Raw genomic sequence first — 22,641 nt, 5'->3', positions numbered from 1 at the left:
TTTCCTTTTCTCCCTCCCTCTGATCCTCCCTTCCTTCCTCCCTCCCTTCCTTCCTGCCTCGTTCCTCCTTCTGTCTCTTCCTCCCTCCCTCCTTTCCTTCCTTCATCCCTCCCACCCTCCTTGCCTTCCTCCCTCCCTCTGTTCCTTCTTCCTTCCTTCCTTCCTTCCTTCCTTCCTTCCTTCCTTGGCTTTTCCCATTTGTATGGTAAACATATTCTCTGAGACTGGTTTCAAAACATATGAGAAGCAGCTTGTGCCCATATATTTAAGGTATAAAATAATATTGTCCTCCAAGCTTTTAGCTTATTTATCTTTTGATGTCTATATTTAATTATCCAGAGGCAAACTTCAGAACTGTTAAAATAAGAAAATTTCACCTTATATTTTGACCAGTAATTGCTTTATTAAATGATCCATGAATCGCACATCACCCCATCTGGCACAGAGGTGGGCACTCAGAGAGGTTGTACAAATGAAGGCTTTTATACAGGGAGGGTGGGGCCAGGGAATTAGTAGCAAATGACAAGCCTTCCAGGAGTCAGACCTGCTTTCTTGGGGGAAGAACAGTGTGCGTGTCTTATCATCGGGGGCTGGAGAGGACCCAGGAGACACACCCATTGCTCTATGGAAAGAAAACTTTCCTGCCTGCCTGGGTAAGACTACATTTCCAGGGTTGTGAAATTTGTTCAACTGGGTATGAAGTCCCAGGGTGGGAACTCGGTTTATGACATTCTTTTGGGTCTGAGATTTTCTTTTTCAAATAGGATGTGGCTCAAGGGCATGTATCTTCATCGTCTTGTTTCCCCACCAGCAGGAGCTGCCCTTGGTTCCCTGCTGGCCGGTCTGCTTGGGACAGAGAGGGGGACGCTACCTCTGCTCTGGTCCAGTCCCATCCTCAGCCAGGTGCTTTGTGTTTCAGTTTGGGGACTGGGCCTTCTGAGAGTTCCCCCTTTGCCTCAGAAGATGGAGCCTCTTAGTCTGGGACAAGGTGTGTTCCTGTCCCTTCCCCCACTGCCCCTCCCCCAGCTGCAGAGTGGCTCACTGTGCCCTGAGGTAGTGGGGCTCCCTGCCCTTCCCACACCCAGTGAAGGCTCGTTTTGTGTGGAGAATAGTAGCCTTCCATCCTTTTTCAAGAGGGAGCTGCTGTCAGACCTCAGGCTTGTACCACCAGAAAGCAGCTCTCTGGTCCGTATCCTGGTCTCCATTCCATCTGGAACCCCTGGGAGGTTGGTGGGAAAAATCCTGGAAGTATAGTGAATTTCCTGAGTCTGTGACTCTCAGGACCTCCCAGGACTCTGCTTGCTTTCAGTCAATTGTTAGCAAGTGTAGCTGAATTATTCCTTCCGGCTTACAGAACCTCTGGCATCTGTCCCAGGTAAGCAAGGGTTTGCATGCCCTATTTTTCTGATGAGTCTGTATTTCTCTGGTATTTATGTTAACAAGTTGCTCTGATCCTTCTGCTCTGATGAACTCAGGAGGAGCCATTTTGATTATCCAGCCTTTCAAAATCTTAAGTGTGGGAGTGAGCTCTTCTTTCTGTATTCCAATCTGAACATTCCAAACAATATTATCTGTCTCTCATTAGCCTGAGGTTATTTCTGCTTACCGGTCAACCAAAAATAACAAGACCAATAGCCCAAACACATTGTCTGGAGGATATAAAGCACAAACAAATACTTAAGAGCCTTTAAACACTTAAGAACACCAAGGAGGTAGAAGGTGAGCGTGTCCAGCATGGCCAACTCATGATAAGACAAGCATGGAACATTCTAGCAGGAACATTAGGAAGGGAATCTGGATACATGATTCCAGAACACTCTATGAACTCCGCATACTATAAATTCCCATGATTTCTTATTGTACATTTGCCGTAGGACCCTCTGTGTGAACTTCATGGTTATTAGCATATGTTTACATCCAAAAGAAAATGTGCAAGATTCTCATTTCATCAGGTCAGATTACAGTCACTACTTTTTGATTCTTCAAAGATCTTTATGTCGAAGAAGTCCATAATCTTAAGAATGATTTGATGCCTGAAGTGAATTATTCAATCATTCAGAGATAATCGTTGGGCACCTACCACTTGCCAGGCCCCGTTGGATGTTGAGATCCGGGTAGAAACACTGAGTCCAGATTGTGAGAGGGCAAACACCAGCAAGGGTCACCACTTGAGTAAATATTGTTTCCAGCAGATTTGTTTTAGTCTAGAGTCTGCACGTTAAAAGTCAGCAACCAAAAAGTATAGTTCATCTTCACAATTAAGGGACGGCGACATTCCCTCAACCATTCCTCTCTCTTCTTTTGCTAAATTCCTTCTGACAAAAACCTCCCATTTGTACAACCTCTGGGAGCTTCCCTCTTTCTTCCAGATGAAATGCTGCCTGAGTAATGACTCACTCAATACCACCAATTCGATCTTCACATTACCCTGGTTGGTTTTGTTTTTTAACACAAGCAGTAACACGTCAGATGTGGATGGGCTGGGGTGGGGGTGAGAAAGGGAAGGAAGTCCATGGGGGTGTTCCAAGGGCACGAGGGACAGGGTGACAGCAGACTCCAGGGCTGGGTGCTGGGGAACTGTGTGTCTTCATGGGTTACTGTCTGGATGAGGAGAAAAGGCACGAGAGGTAGGGTCCCTTTTCCATGCCATGCAAGACATGCTCCCCAGCACTTGAATTAGGGCCACAGGGAGCACAATGGAGGCTGGTGACAGGGAGAAGCTGGAAGCGGAGAGCAGGGTCAGACCCGGAGGGGAAGTGAGAGTCTGAGTAGGTGTCCAGGGTTGAGGGCGGAGCCCATCTGCATTGTCGAGGAGACTCAAGGCAGGCGTGTGTGTTGAGAAGGAAGTCAGAAGAGAGGGGCTGCGTGTGGGGAGGTTTGTGAGAACAGACGCCAAAGACCCACTTTCTGAGAGAAAGAAAGAACATCTGCACATAAGATGCTGTTGTTGCAACTGGTGTTGCTCACGGTTCTTGTCCCAGGTGGTGACACTGACGACGGTGAGGACTCCAGGTGGGAGCGCGCGTGTGTGTGTGTGTGTGTGTGCGTGCGTGTGCGCATGTGTGTCATATGTGCACACGTGTGCAAGTCTGTGCATCCTGTGCAAGTGTGTACACATGTGTGCATGTGTGTGCTTGTGTGTCTGCATGTGTGTGTAAGTGTGTGCATATAGGTCCCTGTATGTGAGTCTCTGTGTCCGCATGTATGTATGTATGTATGTTTGCATATTTATCTATGTGTGTGCATACATGTATAAATCTGAGTGTGGGGTGTGTCAGTGGGCTTGTACACATACCTGTGTGTGCACTTGTGGTGTAGGTTCCCCACCACACACCTGGGGAGTAAGGGATGTCAGCCTGGTTCCTTCCTGAGCGTCTCTGACGCCAGGTCCCTCTGCCCTTCTAAATGAAGGGTATGAAGCTCGGGACTCCTGGGCAGCACATGTCTCCAGAGAGAACTATGGCTCCCTGTCCTCCAGATTTTGGTGGCCTCCCTGGCGCCTCAATTCTGCATTCTCTGTTCTTCCCAATGGCATTCTCTTCCTCAGTCTATCTGTTCCTGTGGCACAGATTTCCAGAAGCCTGTCTCTTTTCGAACCATCTTGACAACATCCTTTTACAACCATTCCTGGACGCAGAATCAGGGCTCATCTTGGCTGGATGAACTGCAGACTCATGGCTGGGACAGCAAGACGGGTGCTTTCAGTTTTCTGCGGCCCTGGTCCAGGAGCAACTTCAGCAATGAGGAGCTACTGGAAGAAGAAAAGTCATTTTATACGTTCTCCATCAGACTTCCTCTGATCTTTCAGGACCATGTCAGTGAATGGCAGCTTGAATGTGAGTTCAGTTCCCTCAGGGCAGGTGGGATGGAGGGGGCCGGTGTGTGTGTCTCTTGAGTTTCTTTTTCCTCCAGGAAAGAGCCTCCACTGGCTTCTGAACCTCATGTATTCCCATCATAAAATGGAATCAAACCGTGTGTTCAGGGGGCAGAAACTAGGACCTGATCTTGAAAAGCTGCATGTTCTCTGCTACTTCCCCTCGTCTCATTGACCTCAGGCTGTGCTCGCGTTTCTCCACTAGTTTCTCCTGTGATTACCCCATTCCCTGGCCTCTAGCCAGGAACATCCCTCTCCTTCACTGTGTGACAGATCCTTGAAATGTGCTTTTCTCCCCATTCAATCCTGTCAGCAAACTTTGTCTATGTGTTCCCTATACCCAGTGCTCTCCCTTCACCCTAGATGATTTTATCCCAGCTCTCCCACGGAGCTATTCCCTGTTCTCTGCCCACATCCTTCCTGTTTCCCCTAAAACATTTGTTCCATCTCCAGTAATTTACCTCTACCTCTGTCTCCAGTGACCACCACTTCCCATCTGTCTGAACTTCCACTCAAACCAAACTTTGTTCCATTCCCTCCAATATGCTCAACTTCTCCCTCTGACTCACCCATCGTTGTTTCTACTCATGTCATTTCATTTATTTCTCTCTCCCTTTCTTGTAACACACAGTCTCTCTTCCCAGATCCCTTTCAGGTACAGGTGGCAGTAGGCTGTGGGCTACATGTTGGGGAGCCATCAGTAGGCTTCATGCAGATTGCATATGAAGGATCAGATCTCGTGAGCTTCCAGAACATGTCATGGTGGCCATCTCCAAAGGGAGGAAGGAGGGCTCAGCAGGTCTCCAAACTATTCAATCAGGAACATGTGGACAACTTACAGCTACAAGCATGTATTAATGAGGTCTGCCCCCGTTTCCTCTTGGGTCTTCTTGATGCAGGAAAGGAAGATCTTCAGCGACAAGGTCAGTCCTGCTTCCTCTTTCCAAGAATTCTCACTCTGCATTCAGAAATTTGCACCATTTCCTCAAATTCAGGGGAGAAGGGGGCAAGGGAGAGAGGTGATGATGGTGATAGGTTTCTAGAGGTGGAAAGATGTGTGTATCTAAAGCGATGTGAAAATCTACCTTCTCAGTCTGAGAATTGCTGTCCTGTCTCTGCAGTGAGGCCAGAAGCCTGGCTGTCCACTGGCCCCAGTCCCAGTCCTGGTCGTCTGCTCCTCGTGTGCCACGTCTCTGGCTTCTACCCAAAGTCAGTATGGGTGACGTGGATGCGGGGTGAAGAGGAGCACCAGGGAACCCGGCGAGGTGACATCTTGCCCCATGCTGATGGGACATGGTATCTTCAGACGTCCTTGGACGTGGAAGCCAGAGAGGCAGCTGGCCTGTCTTGCAGAGTGAGACACAGCAGTCTAGGAGGCCAGGACATGGTCCTCTACTGGGGTGAGAAAGGGTAGGGGTCCAGCTGGGAAAAGGGGTGGGTGGTCCTGAAGCAGAGCAGGAGGGTGAGATGAAACATTTGGGATTCTAGGGACTCCAGACCATAAAGGACAGAAATGTAAGAACCCATGAAATGGAGAGCTGAGGGTGAGGGTCCTATGGATGTGGGCAGAAGTAAAGGGTTGGGTGAAGTCCATCACTGAACAGGGATGGGAAAAGAGAAAGAGGAAGGGTGGTTGGTGAGGCAGAGGGTGACGGGAGCAAAAGGGACCAGGAAGGTGCAGGTCAACCCGGGGTGGATGGGAATTGACACCCTCTGTGCACCCAAACCACAGAGCAGCACCACCCCATGGGCTTGGTCTTCCTGGCGGTGGTCGTGCCCCTGGTGCTTCTGGCAGGCCTTGCGTTCTGGCTCTGGAAGCACTGGTAAGTCTGGAACCGTGTTTCTGCTCTTTCCCAACTGTGTCCCCACCTTTCTGTCTGTCCTCAGCCCTCCTCCTCACCATGCCCTTTCCCCTGGAGTCCTCACCTCCACCTGCTGCAGAGCATTTCCAATCTGTTCCTCCCAGGAAATCACACTGCAGACCTCAGTGCACTGGCCTCCCTTTGGAGAGAGATCCCAGCAGCCCCGGACCAGGACGTCCCTAAACCCAGCTCAGATGGTGGACTTGCAAATCTCTGTGTGCAGCTTTTGTCTTTCTTTCTGCTCTGTGATCAGTTGTCAAGACGAGTTAAGTGTAATTTAGCAGAATTTGTTGTCCCACAAACCTCCATGAGCCACTGGCATCAAGCGTCACTTCTTGCAGTGAGGCGTCCCTTCTTCACAAGTCAAAGAAGTTTTTGCTTGGCGGGAATTAGCCCCACGTTTTCCTGCACTTGCAAATCTATTCCTGACTCCCAGCCCTTGTTACCAACAGTTAGGGTCCTTTCCCTTCTAATTCTTAGGACTTTAGAGATGAGGTCCATGTCTTTTTAATATTTGTAACCTTGGCAAGGAATCTCCCCTGGATGGAATATGTCCTCAATAAAATCTGTGTTGCAGTTTTGTCAATATCATAGGTTTTTCTTTTTCTTTTACCTCGTGACTTGTTTGTAGTAGTTGAGACATTTGCACATGAGGACATTCACAGAAAATAACGTTGAGGATGGGAGAGGTGGCAAAGGTGAAAATTATTGGGAAAGGGAGAGCAAATTATGGGACTTCCCCAAACTTCTCTCCTAAATTAGCCTTGTTACTGGTTCTCTAGGGTCAGTCCACCTTGTCACCCTCGCATGGCCACCATGCGGTGTTTGGTTGGTTGACTCCACCCCCAGGTGTAGCCCTGGGCTCCGATCACCTTGAGTCTCTCAGGAGAAAGTATCCTTGACAATGTGACAGGATGACGGATGGGCAGGTTACATCAAGTTCAGGCCAAGACAGAAGCTACTTGTCCTTGGTCAGAGTGATGGTTCAGGGCTAGACACCTGCTCCAGGTGGCTCAGGTCACAGGCATTATGACTCTTGTGGCCAATGGCAGGGAAAGAGATGGTGTCTCTTGTCCTGGATAATAAGGTTGGGGTATGAAGCCTGAAACAACTACAACCCATTTTTCAGCATCAGGGAAGCAAGGCTGAGGATGACACCTTCATGCAAGAAGGGGGAGAAGTTGCCCACGTGACCTTTTCCAAGAGAGTGGATCCGAAGCGTTCTCATGGCAAGAATGAGAAGAAAAGAAAGAGAAAGGAGAGCATCCAGATGGGAGCTGGTGGCTGTGTTGCCTACTGTGCTTGTGGGCCTCGTGTCACCACGGACACACACACCACACATCAAGCGTGCACTTCATTTTATGCTCTTTAGAGAGAACAGAGTTTATTGCTCACCAATGAAAAGTATTCAAATGTGGGAGGAATGCTACATAAAATATCGATTTTCATGGTTTGCTTGAATGCAAGCTTTCTTGACCAATTCTTCATTTTCCTGACAAATGCTGCATGGCACACTGGAGGCTCTGCAGCTAAGCACGGAGGCATTCGTATCCAGCTCCCGACAGGCCCCGTGTGCCCTGGGCTCCCGAAGTTCTTCAGGCCGTCGTCTCTGAGAAGTTGTTGGGAGACGTTCATCAGGAGGACCTTTGTTCATGTTACATCATAGTCTCTGCTGCTCCTGTTAGTGCCGGCGGGGGTCCACGTGGCCCATCGTGCCTCCCAGGTTTCCTCCCTGGCTGGTCAGGAAGCCGCATGCTGTACAAAGGTACAATTTTCATTTAAAACGTTTTTTAATATTTTTCATTTATTTTTGAGAGCGAGAGAGAGAGAGACAGAGAGAGACAGAGAGAGAGAGAGAGAGACAGAGTTTGAGTGGGGAGGACCAGAGAGAGAGGGAGATAGAATCCGAGATAGACTACAGGCTCTGAGGTGTCAGTACAGAGTCGGACACAAGGCTCAAACTCATGGATGGTGAGTTCATGACCTGAGCTGAGATCAGGCACTTAACAAACTGAGCCTCCCAGGCCCCCCCCCCCAATTTTCATTTGTGATCATACTTCATTGAAGCCAGAAAGAGCAGCCACAATGAAACCAAAACATCAGGAGACTGACGGCAGACACACAGACCCACAGAAGGGACTGGAGCCCCAACAACCCTGGGCTCCTCAGTTCCATCAGCTGATATATTCCCAGTATATCTTCAGCTCTACAGGGTGGATTTCTGTCTTTTGTGACTGGACACTCCTCTCTGATGGATGTGGATGTGGTCCATGGGGAGGTTGAGCTAATGTCTCTTTTTCTTGCAATGTTTTTCCTCACTTCTCTCTTCCTCTCCCTGAGTTCTTGAAAATATTCCTTTTCTTGCCTGCTTGCCTTTTTCTTCATGTGTCCACATCTGTCACACTCTTACCCTGTCTTGCTTGGTAATCCTGACATCTGGATGAGGCCCCATCCTGGGTGTTCTCATGGGTTTCTAACAAACCACTGGTCAGGAATCCATTGCTGGTTCTGCTGCTGAGTAAGTGACTGGTAAAAATTCACTCCATGGTTTTCCTACAGATGACAGACAAGCTGCACCAGCCTCCATGAAGCAGGAAATGTTGTGACAATGGCAATTAAATCCTCAATGTGCAGGAATTTTCCATGGATTTCCTTTACACACAATATGTTCATTTTTTCCTTCCTACCCTCCTCCCTCCCTTCCTCCCTCCCTTCCTCTCTCCCTTTTTCCCTTCTTTACTTCCTCCCTTCCTCTCTTCCTTCCTTCCTTCCTTCCTTCCTTCCTTCCTTCCTTCCATTATGCCCAGAATTCACGATCCCCAAAGACCACCAGAGAGTCGAGTCCGATGCATAAGCAAAGAGCCTTTATTCGAGCTAGCTCGAGCTCAATCCCCTACCTGCACCGACGCAGTGGTGAGATGCTGGAGACAGCCAGTGATTTTCAAAAGCACAAAGGTTTTTTAGGGGTCTAGGGGCAGTTGGTGAGATAATGGTTGTGGCCTTAGCTGATTGGCTGGAGAAGGGTTGTGGCCTCAGCCAATTGTCTGGGGAAGGGTCGGAGTTCCGATATGCAGGTTGCTGGGTGGGTTTTGATCGGGAAATTTGAACAGGTGAGTGAGAGGTTACTCAAGGGAAGGAGGCCTGGTCTGAGGTTTCTGCGATTTTCCCGGAAAGGGGGCCATGTCAGGGACATAGTCACTCAAGGTGGAGGACACAGAACAAGATGGAGTCGGCCGGCATAGGTCCGCTCTTTCATTCCCCCTTATCATGTAGCTTGCCGACCCAATCATGGGACCAGCTGCATTTCTATCTTGTCCTCTTCTGTTTTTAGGGGCTCGCACTTAGCACAGAGGACCATTAGTTGGATGGACCCCACGCGGTCCCTGACAAACCAGACCAATCTGTTGATTATACAGGGTCCAAGGGTTGCTAGTATGAGCAGGATGGTGAGGGGTCTGGCAAGGGCCGAGATGAGGGTAGTTAACCAGGGAGACCAGTTGAACAAAGACTCGTATGAGGACTGAGATTGTTCTCTCTCTAACTTCCGTTTTTGCAGCCCTTCCCTTATGAGGGCCATAGATTCTTTTACGACCCCCCAAGTGATCAACATAGAAGCAACATTCTTCCCCTAGGGCTGCACATAGTCCTCCTTGCCTCAGGAATAATAAATTTAATCCCCTTCTGTTTTGGAATACTACTTCTGATAAGGAAGTAAGGGATTCCTGTAAATGAGAAATTGATTTTTCAATTCTTTCTATGTCTAAGTCAATGGCTGCCCTTAGGTTCCATAGTTTTTGTCCTGGATGATGAGTGAGGATATTCTGGTCCCCACCCCCGCTAATCCCAATCCGAAGAGCACAGCCAGAGTTAAGGTTGTAATAGGCTCTCTTTTACTTCGGGGGTTAGCAGAGCCTAACCTGTTAAGTATGTCTCCCCCCCAAATGGTACACTAACTTGGGGATCAACTGCACGAGTAGGCAGAAGCTTTCTTTTGAGGAGTTAAGGACCTGGGAGTGGACACAGGGAGTAAGGCCACTGGAACAGGCCCACCATGCATTTTCGGGGGGGAGTAGATACACTGTCTCCCTGGGGACTGTTTGGATTTCATTACAGAGATGTGATTGCTTGGGGGGTATGTGGCCTATACAAGTGCCCTGCCCCGTTACCGCCTGGAGGGTTAGTCTTGCAGTAGCCTGCTGCCATCTGCAGGAGCTAGAGTTGGAGGCTGTTGTATAATTGCCTCTAATGGCAATACCTTCATAATATGGGGGTCAGACATCTAGACAGAGCCAACAGGCCTTGGTCAGGTCGGGTCTAGAAGTGTTTAGTACCTGGTATGCTCCGACAACCGTGCTCCACAGGAGGTCTGCATCAGATAGTAAGTTGTGACCCAGGGCAGGAGATGCAGGTGACTCTCTAGTAGGGACAGGGGATGTGGAGGGCCGTGTGGCTGGGGCCTGGGTGTTTCTGGGAGTGGCCATCCGGGTGGGGGCAGGTTGGGGAACTAGTACTTGGTTGGGTCCTACCCTCGTGGTGGACTGCTGGGTAAGGGGAGTCGCTTGCATTCAGAGGGTAAATAATGCTCCCTTGTCTTTGGCTCCCGACCTAACCCGGTCTTATATCCTGAGTCCCCATGTTTTTCCACTCTCCCATCCTGTTGTTTTTTCACCTTGGCTTGTAAAGGATATAACTATGGGATTACCGCGCCCCCAGACATATGGTGGTTGGGGGCCACTGGGCCGCTTTACCACGATGAGATCTCTGGTGCGTGGTGGGGTCCACCAGATGTGCCCCATCGAGACACATGACCAGGGGGCGCAAAAATAGTCAGCCACGTCCCCGCATGTGCTCGAGCGAGAGTGGCCGGGGCAGACATAGTAATAAAGGTTCTGCGCATGGAATCGGGGGCTTATGGTGACAAGGGGAACAGAATTTGGAGATCTACACAAAGTTCTGGGAACCAAGTGTCCCTGGGGTGGCTCTGGGAAGTCTGATTAAGTATTGTCCCGGAGCTGGTGTCTATGATCTGCCAGATGATGTTTTGGGGGGCATGGGGACTCTCGGCAGCATGATCAGTGCCAAACAGAGCTAACAGAGTTACCAAATTAGGTGGGTCGAATGTGCTGTAGCTTGAGCTTGAGCGGGTTGTGTTGGTCCCAATTGACAGCCCATCGCATGACGAAGTCCTTCTGGATCGAGGAGGGGTCCGCTGGCCGAACGTGGGTGTGATGGACCCAGGTTGCAATGCCGTCTACTTTGAGAGCAGTGGGGGTTGTCAGCACCATGATGTAGGGTCCCTCCAGGGCGACTCGAGGGTCTCTCGGTGGTGCCTCTTGACGTAGACCCAGTCTCCTGGCCTGTACTGAAGAGCTGTCGGGGTTGGACCAGCCTCGTAGATGGCACGGAGGCACAGCCAAATGTCCTCATGCGCCCTCTGGAGCCCTCTCAAGGAAAGAAAAAGTTCTTGATCTTTAAACTCAGCAAGAAGGTTGGGAATAATAGGGGGTGGCCTGCCAAACATGATCTCATAGGGAGTAAAACCCAGAGTGTAAGGAGTGTTTCTAACCCGGTAAAGGGTGTACGGTAGGAGGGTCACCCGGTCCCCGCCAGTCTCCATGGTTAATTTGGTAAGGGTCTCTTTTAGGGTTCTATTCATTCTTTCTACCTGTCCTGAGCTCTGGGGCCTATAAGCACAATGTAATTTCCAGTTTGTCCCCACCACCTTGGCTACTGCCTATGTTACCTGCGAGGTAAAAGCTGGTCCATAGTCTGATCCTACCATGGCAGGAAAACCATACCTGGGTAAGATGTCTTCTAGTAGCTTCTTAGCCACCGTCTGAGCTGTTTCATGCTTGGTTGGGTATGCCTCCAAGCAGCCAGAGAAGGTGTCTGTAAATACTAAAAGATATTTATAACCATACTTTCCTGGTTTGACTTCAGTGAAGTCGACTTCCCATTGGGCTCCTGGTCTGGTGCCTCTGAGCCTGGTTCCTTTTTTATTTGATGTGGCTCTCACGTTGGTGAGTTGGCAGGTCTTTCAGGCAGATATAACTTGCTCTATTTTGGTGTCCTGTTGGTGAATCTTGATTCCGGCATGTCGGATTAAGTCTTTTAATTTTCGGGCCCCCATGTGAGTAGACCGATGCATGTGCTCTAATACTGAGACTCCGAGCTGGTCTGGCAGCACGAGCTCCTTGTTAGGTGTATACCATCATCCCTTTATCTCCTGGGCCATGGGGAGTTTCTTGATCTGCTGTAACTCCTCCTGGGAGTACTTGGGCTGGTCTGGTAAAACTGGGTCTCCCGGGTCTGGTAGTTGTATGGTCATGGTGGGGACTAAAGTAAGGGCTACTGCCTTGGCTGCCTGGTCAGCCTTTTGATTACCTCTAGCTACCGGGTTATCAGTTTTCTAGTGCCCTTGGCAGTGGATAATGGCTAGCTTGGCAGGAAGCCATAAGGCCGTAAGCAGGTCAAGTATCTCCTGTTTATTTTTTATAGTCCGTCCTTCTGCTGTCAGTAACTCCCTCTCCTGATAGATTGCCCCATGAATATGAGCTGTGGCAAATGCATAACGGTGTCTGTGTAGATGTTAAGCCATTTTCCAGCTCCCAGCATCAGCGCCTTGGTGAGGGCTATGAGCTCTGCTCGCTGGGCTGACGTTCAAGAGGATAGAGCCTCCACCCATACGGTGTCCGTTTCGGTGACCACCGCTGCACCCGCATACCTGTGTCTGGCTTGTACAAAGCTGCTACCATCAGTGAACCAAGTAGCCTGGGCATCAGGGAGGGGCTGGTCGGTCAGGTCCGTCCAGAATCCATGTACTTGTTCCAGGATTCCCGCACAGTCATGTAGTGGAGCAACTAGGTCAGGATCCAGCAGCAGGGTTGCAGGATTGAGGGCTGCACTGGGGTGGAACCGCACCCATGGAGGGTTGAGTAGGAGGCTCTGGTAATGAGTCACACGTGTGTTGCTCATCCATCTATCTGGAGGCTGTTTCAGGACCCCTTCAATGGCGTGTGGGGTCGTGATCCAGATCTCCTGTCCTAGGGTCAGTTTGTGTGCGTCCTTGACTAGGAGTGCTGTCGCCGCAATAATTCTTAGGCATGGCGGCCAGCCGGCAGCCACTGGGTCTAGCTTCTTGGACAGGTAAACCACTGGGCGGTTCCAGGGGCCTAAGGCTTGAGTTAGAACCCCTTTTGCTATTCCCTTATGTTCGTCTACAAAGAGGTGGAAGGGCTTCGTAATGTCTGGCAGGCCCAGGGCTGGGGCACTTAGGAGAGCTTTTTTAACCGATGAAAGGCAGTTTCTTCTTTTTCAGCCCATTTAAATGTTTTCCCCTCTTTGGTAGCTTCATATAGGGGCTTGGCAATCTCAGCAAAACCCGGAACCCAGAGGCAGCGGTAGCCGGCGGATCCTAGGAATTCTCTTGCTTCTCTTCGGGAGGTGGGAGTAGGGATCTTTAGGACGGTTTCTTTTCTGGCATCTGATAACCGCCACTGTCCGCCCTCCAGGATATATCCCAGGTAACTTACCCTCTCCCTGCATATCTGAGCCTTCTGCGCGATGCCCAGTACCCTAAGGCCCCCAGGGTAGCCAGCAGGTCCTGGGTCCCTCGCTCACAGTCTTTGGCCGTGTCGGCAGCAATCAGGATGTCATCTATGTACTGTAGGAGGGTGAGGCCAGGGTACTCCCTTCTGTACTCAGCCGGGTCCTCATGTAGTGCCTCGTCGAAGATGGTGGGTGAATTTTTGAATCCCTGAGGCGACTGTGTCCAGGTAGGTTGCCCACTGCAGCCCTCCTCCGGTTCATGCCACTCGAAGGTGAACAAGGGTTGGCTCTGGGGTGCCAGCGGCAGACTGAAGAAAGTGTCCTTTAAATCTAGTACAGTATACCAGACCCTGGAGGGCGCCAAGGAGCTCAAGAGAGTATATGGGTTGGGAACAGTTGGGTGTATGTCCGTGACCCTCTTATTTACTTCCTGAAGGTCTTGTACCAGTCAGTAGTCATTTGTGTGAGGCTTTTTGACCAGCAGTAGGGGAGTGTTCCAGGCAGACTGGCAAGGAACTAGTACCCCTAGCCTTCGTAGTCTCCGGATATGTGGCTGGATCCCCTTCTGGGCCTTCTGAGACATGGGGTGTTTTTTGATCCTTGCCTTCTGCTGTGTTGAAATCCCACTGGGGCCAAGTTAAGGGGAAGGAGGCATCTATCTGAGCCTGGTTGGTGGTGGGATTCCCGTCTGCACCCAGAACTAGTTTTCGGGTCTCACTGAGGATTCTTTCTCTTTTCCTCAGTCGTGAACAGGACCTGCAAAAGCTGCTGGCAATCATCCCACGTTGGCTGCTGAGTAAAAAGAACAGAGTCTAATAAATCAATAAGCCCTGCCAGTTTCTCAGAAAACTTTGGATTCTAGCTTTCCAATTGTAGAGGTCACTAGTGGCGAAAGGCCAATAGTGATGGAGCTGATTCCCCTCTGCATCTGGGGGTCTGGTGGCTCACAGGGGCAGAATAGTGGAGTCGGTGGCGGAGGTGGATTGATCCCTCTGAGCTCTTTGTCTGGTAAAGGGAGGGCTTCCCACTGGAGCATTTCCTCCTCCCGCTCTCGGAACAGCGTCTGCCTCCCCTGGAGGGGGAGGATGGTGTTCTTCCAGCATCCTAGGGGGGTTATACAGTGGAGGAAAAATTAATTCGTCTTCAATCCTCCCTGCCGCAGGACAGGGTAGAGGAATATTAAAGTCTGGGTAAGACTTTTCTTGTTCTCCTTCTTCTCTGTCCCCTGCAAAGCAAGAATGGGTTTTGGCTCCAGAGGACGTGGGGCTAGGAAGGGCTTAAGCCAAGAGGGTGGGTCTTTTACAAGGTCCTGCCAGGTGATAATGTAAGGGAGCTGATCAGGATGGCCCATCTTAGGCGGAGAGATGATATCCCTGACTCGGTGGATGGTAGGAAGGTATCGAAGGTTACTTCTGGTCGCCATCCAACATTGAAAGCTGGCCACTCACTAGAACAAAAAACCTGCCACTGACCCTTTTGGACTTCCACACTGAGGTTGTTACCTCTTCCCCTCACATCCTTAAAGTGATCAATCATAATACTTAGAGGAGTAGTCTGAGTCTGTCCCATAACGTCCGTCCAGTAAGTCCAAAGAACAAAACAGAGAAACACAGAAACAAACAGAGGGCCCCTAGAGACAGTCTTCCAACTCCATGGAAGCAAAACTGAAAGCTAGACGATGGTCTCATGCCGACTGGTGGGAGCGACCCGCCTCATCTCAGACCTTTGAGGGGAATCCCCGTCCCTCCAGAAGGAAGGATCAGAACATCTTTCGAAACTCCCAGCCTGTGGTCCTCCAGTGCGTCCACTTAGACCACGCTGGACACTACCAGAATTTCAGAAATGAGCTCACACAGAAAAGATGGAATGAACATACACTAACCGTGGCCAGTCAGGCTCTCCAGGTCGGGGGTCCCTCAGGGGTCTTGGGGATCCCGGACGAGCCCCCAAATGTTATGCCCAGAATTCGTGATCCCCAAAGACCACCATGGAGCTGAGTCTGATGTAAAAGCACAGAGCCTTTCTTCGAGCTAGCTCGAGCTCAATCCCCTACCTGCACCAACGCAGTGGTGAGATGCCGGCGAGAACCAGCGAGTTTCAAAAGCACAAAGGTTTTATAGGGGTCTAGGGGCAGTTGGTGAGGTAATGGTTGTGGCCTTAGCCAATTGGCTGGGGAAGGGTCGTGGCCTCAGCCGATTCGCTGGGGAAGGGTCGGAGTCCCATTACGCAGGTTGCTGGGCATGTTTTGATTGGGAAGTTTGAACAGGTGACCAGGAGGTTACTCAAGGGGAGGAGGTGTGGTCTGAGGTTTCTGCAATTTTCCCCGAAAAGAGGCCATGTCGGAGACGTAGTCACTCAAGGTGGAGGACACAGAACAAGATGGAGTTGGCCAGCATAGGCCTGCTCTTTCACCTTCCTCCCTTCCTCCCTTCCTTCCTTCCTCCCTCCCTCCTTCCTTCCTCCTGTCCTCCCTCCCTCCCTTCCTTCTTCCCTCCCACCCTCCTTCTCTTCCTCCCTCCCTCTGTTCCTTCCTTCCTTCCTTCCTTCTTTCTTCATGACTTCCTCGGCTTTTCCTGTTTGTATGGCAAACATATTCTCTGAGACTCATTTCAAAACATATGAGAAGCAGCTTGTGCCCAGATATTTAAGACATAATGAATAATATTGTCCTCCAAGCTTTTATTTTATTTATTTTTTGATGTCTATATTTAATCATCCAGAGGCAAACTTCAGAACTGTTAAAATAAGAAAATTTAACCGTATAAATTTGACCAATAATTGCTTTATTAAATGATCCATGAATCGCATATCACCTCATCTGGCACAGAGGTGGACACTCAGAGACGTTGTACAAATGAAAATTTTTATAGGGGGAGGGTGGGCCCGGGGAATGAGCAGCAAATGAGAAGCCTTCCAGGAGTCAGACCTGCTTTCTTGTGGGAAGAACAATGTGCGTGTCTTATCATCGGGGGCTGGAGAGGACCCAGGAGACACACCCATTGCTCTATGGAAAGAAAACTTTCCTGCCTGCCTGGGTAAGACTACATTTCTGGGGTTGTGAAATTTGTTCAATTGGGTATGAAGTCCCAGGGTGGGAACTCGGTTTATGACATTCTTTTGGGTCTGAGATTTTCTTTTTCAAATAGGATGTGGCTCAAGGGTATGTATCTTCATCGTCTTGTCCCCCTACCAGCAGGAGCTGCCCTTGGTTCCCTGCTGGCCGGTCTGCTTGGGACAGAGAGGGGGACGCTACCTCTGCTCTGGTCCAGTCCCATCCTCAGCCAGGTGCTTTGTGTTTCACTTTGGGGACTGGGCCTTCTGAGAGTTCCCCCTTTGCTCAGAAGATGGAGCCTCTTAGTCTGGGACAAGGTGTGTTCCTGTCCCTTCCCCCACTGCCCCTCCCCCAGCTGCAGAGTGGCTCACTGTGCCCTGAGGTAGTGGGGCTCCCTGCCCTTCCCACACCCAGTGAAGGCTCGTTTTGTGTGGAGAATAGTAGCCTTCCAGCCTTTTTCAAGAGGGAGCTGCTGTCAGACCTCAGGCTTGTACCACCAGAAAGCACTTCTCTGGTCCGTATCCTGGTCTCCATTCCATCTGGAACCCCTGGGAGGTTGATGGGCAAAATCCTGGAGATATAGTGAATTTCCTGAGTCTGTGACTCTCAGGACCTCCCAGGACTCTGCTTGCTTTCAGTCAATTGTTAGCAAGTGTAGCTGAATTATTCCTTCTGGCCTACAGAACCTCTGGCATGTGTCCCAGGTAAGCAAGGGTTTGCATGCCCTATTTTTCTGATGAGTCTGTATTTCTCTGGTATTTACGTTAACAAGTTGCTCTGATCCTTCTGCTCTGATGAACTCAGGAGGAGCCATTTTGATTATCCAGCCTTTCAAAATCTTAAGTGTGGGAGTGAGCTCTTCTTTCTGTATTCCAATCTGAACATTCCAAAAAATATTATCTATCTCTCATTAGCCTGAGGTTATTTCTGCTTACCAGCCAACCAAAAATAACAAGACCAATAGCCCAAACACATTGTCTGGAGGATATAAAGCACAAACAAATACTTAAGAGCCTTTAAACACTTAAGAACACCAAGGAGGTAGAAGGTCAGTGTGTCCAGCACGACCAACTCATGATAACACAAGCATGGAACATTCTAGCAGGAACAGTAGGAAGGGAATCTGGATACATGATTCCAGAACACTCTATGAACTCCGCATACTATAAATTCCCATGATTTCTTATTGTACATTTGCCGTAGGACCCTCTGTGTGAACTTCATGGTTATTAGCATAGGCTTGCATCCAAAAGAAAATGTGCAAGATTCTCATTTCATCAGGTCAGATTACAGCCACTACTTTTTGATTCTTCAAAGATCTTTATGTCGAAGAAGTCCATAGTCTTAAGAATGATTTGATGCCTGAAGTGAATTATTCAATCATTCAGAGATAATCGTTGGGCACCTACCACTTGCCAGGCCCCGTTGGATGTTGAGATCCGGGTAGAAACACTGAGTCCAGATTGTGAGAGGGCAAACACCAGCAAGGGTCACCACTTGAGTAAATATTGTTTCCAGCAGATTTGTTTTAGCCTAGAGTCTGCACGTTAAAAGTCAGCACACCAAAATGTATAGTTCATTTTCACAATTAAGGGAAGGCGACATTCTCTCAGCCATTGCTCTCTCTTCTTTTGCTAATAAGAGAACATTTGTACAACTTCTGGGAGCTTCCTTCTTTCTTCCAGATGAGATGCTGCCTGAGTAATGACTCACTCAATACCACCAATTCGATCTTCACATTCCTGGTTGGTTTTGTTTTTTAACACAAGCAGTGACATGTCAGAGATGTGAATGGGCTGGGGTGGGGGTGAGACAGGGAAGGAAGTCCATGGGGGTGTTCCAAGGGCATGAGGGACAGGGTGACAGCAGACTCCAGGGCTGGGTGCTAGGGAACTGTGTGTCTTCATGGGTTACTGTCTGGATGAGGAGAAAAGGCACGAGAGGTAGGGTCCCTTTTCCATGCCACAGAAGACTTGTTCTGCAGCACCTGAACTGGGGCCTCAGGGAGCAGGACGGAGGCAGGTGACAGGGAGAAGCTGGAAGCTGGAGCGGAGGGTCAGACCCGGAGGGGAAGTGAGAGTCTGAGTAGGTGTCCAGGGTTGAGGGCGGAGTCCATTTGCATTGTCGCGGAAACTCAGGGCATGCGTGTGTGTTGAGAAGGAAGTCAGAAGAGAGGGGCTGTGTGTGGGGAGGTTTGTGAGAACAGACGCCAAAGACCCACTTTCTGAGAGAAAGAAAGAACATCTGCACATAAGATGCTGTTGTTGCAACTGGTGTTGCTTAAGATTCTTGTCCCAGGTGGTGACTGTGATGATGGTGAGGACGGTGGCCCTGCTCAGAGAGTGTATGTGTGTGTGATGTGTCTGCATGTGTGTGTAAGTATATATGAGTATGTGTGTGTAGGTGCCTGTGTATGCATCTCTGTGAGTCTGCATTTCCATGTTTATATGTATGTCTAGGTGTATGCATTTGCGTGTGATTCTCAGTGTGTGTGCACATTTGTGCACTTGTACCCGTGTGTATGGACGCTCGTGGTGCAGTTCCCCAGCACATACCTGGGGAGTGCGGGATGTCAGCTTCCTTCCTTCCTGAGAATCCCTGACCACAGGGCCCTGTGTCTTTTGAATAATGGGTGGCAAGTTCGGGGCTCTGGGGTAGCACATGTCTCCAGAGGGAACTATGGCTCCCTGTCCTCCAGATTTCAGTGCCCCTCCCCGGCATCTTTCTTCTGCATTCTCTCTCCTCAAATGCCCTCCTTTCTTGGTCTATCTGTTCTTCTGGCACAGGCTTCCCCGAGCCCATCTCTTTTTGAACCATGTTGACAACATCTTTTTCTAACCATTCCCGAACACAAAATTCTGGGCTCTGCTTGGCTGGAAGAGCTGCAGACTCATGGCTGGGACAGCAAGACTGGCACTGTCATTTTCCTGCGGCCCTGGTCCAATGGCAACTTCAGTAACAAGAAGCCGATGGAACATGAAAGGAAATTTCATACATGTTAAATTAGATTTCCTCTGATATTTTAGGACCGTGTCAGTTAGTGGCAGCTTGAATATGTGTTGTGATCCCTCAGGGCAGGTGGATGAAAGTGGCAGGTGTGTGTGTTTCCTTCAGTTTCTTCTTCCTCCAGGAAAAAACCTCCACTGGCTTTTGACTCTCATGTCTCCCCATCATAAACCTGAATCACACCAGCCTGGGTAGGGAGCAGAAGCCAGAGTTTGATCTTGAAAAGCTTCATGTTTTCTGCTACTTCCCTTCCTCTCATTGAACTTAGGCTGTGCTCTCATGTCTCCAACTTGTGTCCCCTGTAACCACCCCTTTCCATGGCCTCCATTCAGATACCTTTTAGTCCTTCCCTCTGTAAATGATCCTTGAAATTTGCATTTTTCCCCATTTAATCCCTTCAGTGGCCTCTGTCTATGTGTTCCCTGTACCCACGGACCTCCCTTAACTTTGGGTGGTTTTATCCCAGCTCTCCTGTGGAACCCTTCCCTGTTCTCTGTCCACACCTCTCCTATCTCTCCTCCAACAGTTGTTCCTTCCTCAATTATTGACTTCTTCCCCTCTGTATGATCCTCCATTCAAACCAAACTTGGCTCCATTCCGACCAATACCCTCAACTTCTCCCTCTGCTTCAGCAATCCTTGGCTTCCACTCATCTCATTTCATCTCTTTCCCTCCCCTTTCCTGTAACTCACAACCTCTCTTCCCCAGATCCCCTTAAGGTATAGCTGTCAGGAGGCTGTGAGTTGCACTTTGAAGAAGCATCACTAGGCTTCATGTGGATTGTGTTTCAAGGATCAGATCTCATGAGCTTCCAGAACACGTCATGGTGGCCATCTCCAAAGGGAGGAAGGAGGGCTCAGGAGGTCTGCAAAGTATTCAATCAGTTCCATGTGCTACACTTAAGAATACAAGCACACATCAATGACATCTGCCCCTGTCTCCTCTTGGGTCTTCTTGACACAGAGAAGGCATATCTCCAGCAATAAGGTCGGTCCTGCTCCTTCCCTCCTAGCATTTTCTCTCCCTGCTCATAAATTTGCAACATTTTCTCAACTTCAGAAGAGAAGAGGCCAAGAAGGAAAGATGATGGTGCCACGTTTCAAGAGGTGAAAAGATGTGTATCTTAACTGATGTGAACATCTTCCCTCTCAGTCTGCGAACACCTGTCCTGTCTCTCCAGTGGGGCCAGAGGCCTGGCTGCCCTTTAGCCACAGTCCTGGTCCTGGCCATCTGCTTCTGGTGTGCCACATCTCCAACTTCTACCCAAAGCCATTGTGGGTGACATGGATAGGGGTCAGCAGGAGCAACACTTGGTGAGTCAGTGTGGAATTCAGTGATTCATCGCTTACACACAACAACCAGCGCTCATCACAAATGCCCTATTTAATGCCTATTACCCATCTAGTCCATCTCCCACCCATCTTCCTCCATCAATCCTCAGTTTGTTCTTTTTCGTAAAGAGTGTCTTATGGTTTGTTTCCCTGTTTTTTCTTTTTTCTTCCTTCCCATATGTATGTCTGTTTTGTCCACAAGTGAAATCAGATGGTATCTGTCTTTGTATGACTGACTTATTCACTTAGCATAATACACTGTACCTCCATCCATGTCATTGTCAATGGCAAGATTTCATTTTTTTTATTACTAATATTCCATCACACACACACACACACACACATACACACCACATCTTCTTTATCCATTCATCATTTTTGGGCTCTTTCCATAATTTGGCTATTGTTGATAATGATGCTATAAATACCCCCTTTGAATCTGTATTTTTGTATCCTTTAGGCAAATACGTAGTTGTACAATTGCTGGATCATGGTGTAGTTCTATTGTTAACTTTTTGAGAAACCTCCACACTGTTTTCCATAGTGACTGTGCCAGTTTGCATTCCCATCAACAGTGTCAGAGGGCTCCCCTTTCTCTGCATCCTTGCCAACATCTGTTGTTTCCTGTGTTTTATTAATTTTGGTCATTCTGATAGCTGTGAGGTATTTTGATTTGTATTTCCCTGATGATGAGTGACTTTGAGCACCTTTTCATATATCTGTCAGATATCTGGATGTCTTCTTTGGAAAAATGACTATTCATGCCTTCTTTCCATTTCTTAACTGAATTATTTGTTTCATGGGTGTTCAGTTTTATAAGTTCTTTATAGATTTTGGATGCTAACCCTTTATAAGATATGTCATTTGCAAATATCCTCTCCCATTCCTTAGGCTGCTCTCAGTTTTAGTTGATAGTTTCCTTGAGTGTACAGAAACTTTTTATTTTGGTGAAGTCCCAATAATTTATTTTAGCTTTTCTTTCCCTTGCTTCCAGCAACCTGTCTAGTAAGAAGTTGCTATGACCAATGTCAAAGAGGAGGTTGCTGCCTGTGTTCTCCTCTAGGATTTGATGGTTTCCTGTCCTACATTTGTGTGTTTCATCCATTTCGAATTTATTTTTATGTATGGTGTAAGAAAGTTGCTCAGTATCATTGTTCGGCATGCTGCTGTCCAGTTTTCCCAACAATGTTTGTTGAAGAGACGTTTTTCCATTGGATATTCCTTCTTGCTCTGTTGAACTTTAGTTGACTGTATAGTTGTGGGTTTTCTAATCTGTTCCATTCATGTATGTGTCTGTTTTCGTGCCAGTAGCTTCCTGTGTTGATGACTATAGCTTTGTCATATAGTGTGAAGTTCAGTGTCATGATGCCTCCAGTTTGCTTTTCTTTTTCAAAAGCATTTTGGCTATTCAGGGTCTTTTATGGTTCCACACACATGTTAAGATTGATTGTTCTAGCTCTGTCAAGAATGCTGGTGGTATTTTGATAGGGATTGCATGAAATATGTAGATTGCTTTGGGTGGTATAGATATTTTAAAAGTGTTTGTTATTCCAATGCATGGGTATGAAATATTTTCCTGTTTATTTGTGCCCCGTTCAATATCTTTTATAAGTGTTCTATTGTTTTTAGAGAACAGATTGTTTTTCTCTTTTGTTAGGTTTATTCTTAGGTATCTTATGGGTTTTGGTGCAATTGTAAGTGGGATCAATTCCTTGATTTCTATTTCTGTGCTTTGTTATTGGAATATAGAAATGCATCATGTTTCTGTACATTGACTTTATATCCTGCAACTTTGCTGAATTCAGTGCTAGCAAACTTTTGGTGGAGTCTTTGGTTTTCTACATAGAGTATCATGTTGTCTGCAAATGGTGAATATTTGACTTCTTCCTTGCCTATATGGATACCATTTATTTCTTTGTGTTATCTGATTGCTGAGGCCAAGACTTCCACTAGTAGGTTAAATAATAA

The 22,641-nt window shown here is 48.4% G+C and overlaps 1 protein-coding gene and 1 pseudogene across 1 annotated transcript; both read left to right on the top strand.

The window, feature by feature from the left end:
• Positions 1-2,779: 2,779 nt before the first annotated feature.
• On the top strand, positions 2,780-5,775 carry LOC122476400 (T-cell surface glycoprotein CD1a-like). The gene is made up of 5 exons (XM_043569022.1): positions 2,780-2,999; positions 3,570-3,836; positions 4,519-4,797; positions 4,996-5,274; positions 5,607-5,775. The coding sequence occupies exons 1-5, from the start codon at positions 2,939-2,941 to the stop codon at positions 5,699-5,701; spliced, it is 981 nt and encodes a 326-aa protein (XP_043424957.1). The 5' UTR covers positions 2,780-2,938; the 3' UTR covers positions 5,702-5,775.
• Positions 5,776-18,485: 12,710 nt separating this feature from the next.
• Positions 18,486-20,965, top strand: LOC122476402 (annotated as a pseudogene).
• The last annotated feature ends 1,676 nt before the right edge of the window (positions 20,966-22,641 follow it).

The sequence above is a fragment of the Prionailurus bengalensis genome, chromosome E4, assembly GCF_016509475.1.
Source record: "Prionailurus bengalensis isolate Pbe53 chromosome E4, Fcat_Pben_1.1_paternal_pri, whole genome shotgun sequence".
Lineage (NCBI taxonomy): Eukaryota > Metazoa > Chordata > Mammalia > Carnivora > Felidae > Prionailurus > Prionailurus bengalensis.
Note: the sequence above shows the minus strand (reverse complement) of the source record. Positions and strands in the feature narration are given on the sequence as shown.

Excerpts from the sequence above, each read along its gene's own strand:
- LOC122476400 (XM_043569022.1), top strand. The coding sequence starts at position 2,939 with ATGCTGTTGTTGCAACTGGTGTTGCTCACGGTTCTTGTCCCAGGTGGT. Across the intron at positions 3,000-3,569 it reads AGGTGGTGACACTGACGACG|ATTTCCAGAAGCCTGTCTCT; the intron begins GTGAGGACTCCA and ends CCTGTGGCACAG. Across the intron at positions 3,837-4,518 it reads CAGTGAATGGCAGCTTGAAT|ATCCCTTTCAGGTACAGGTG; the intron begins GTGAGTTCAGTT and ends CTCTCTTCCCAG.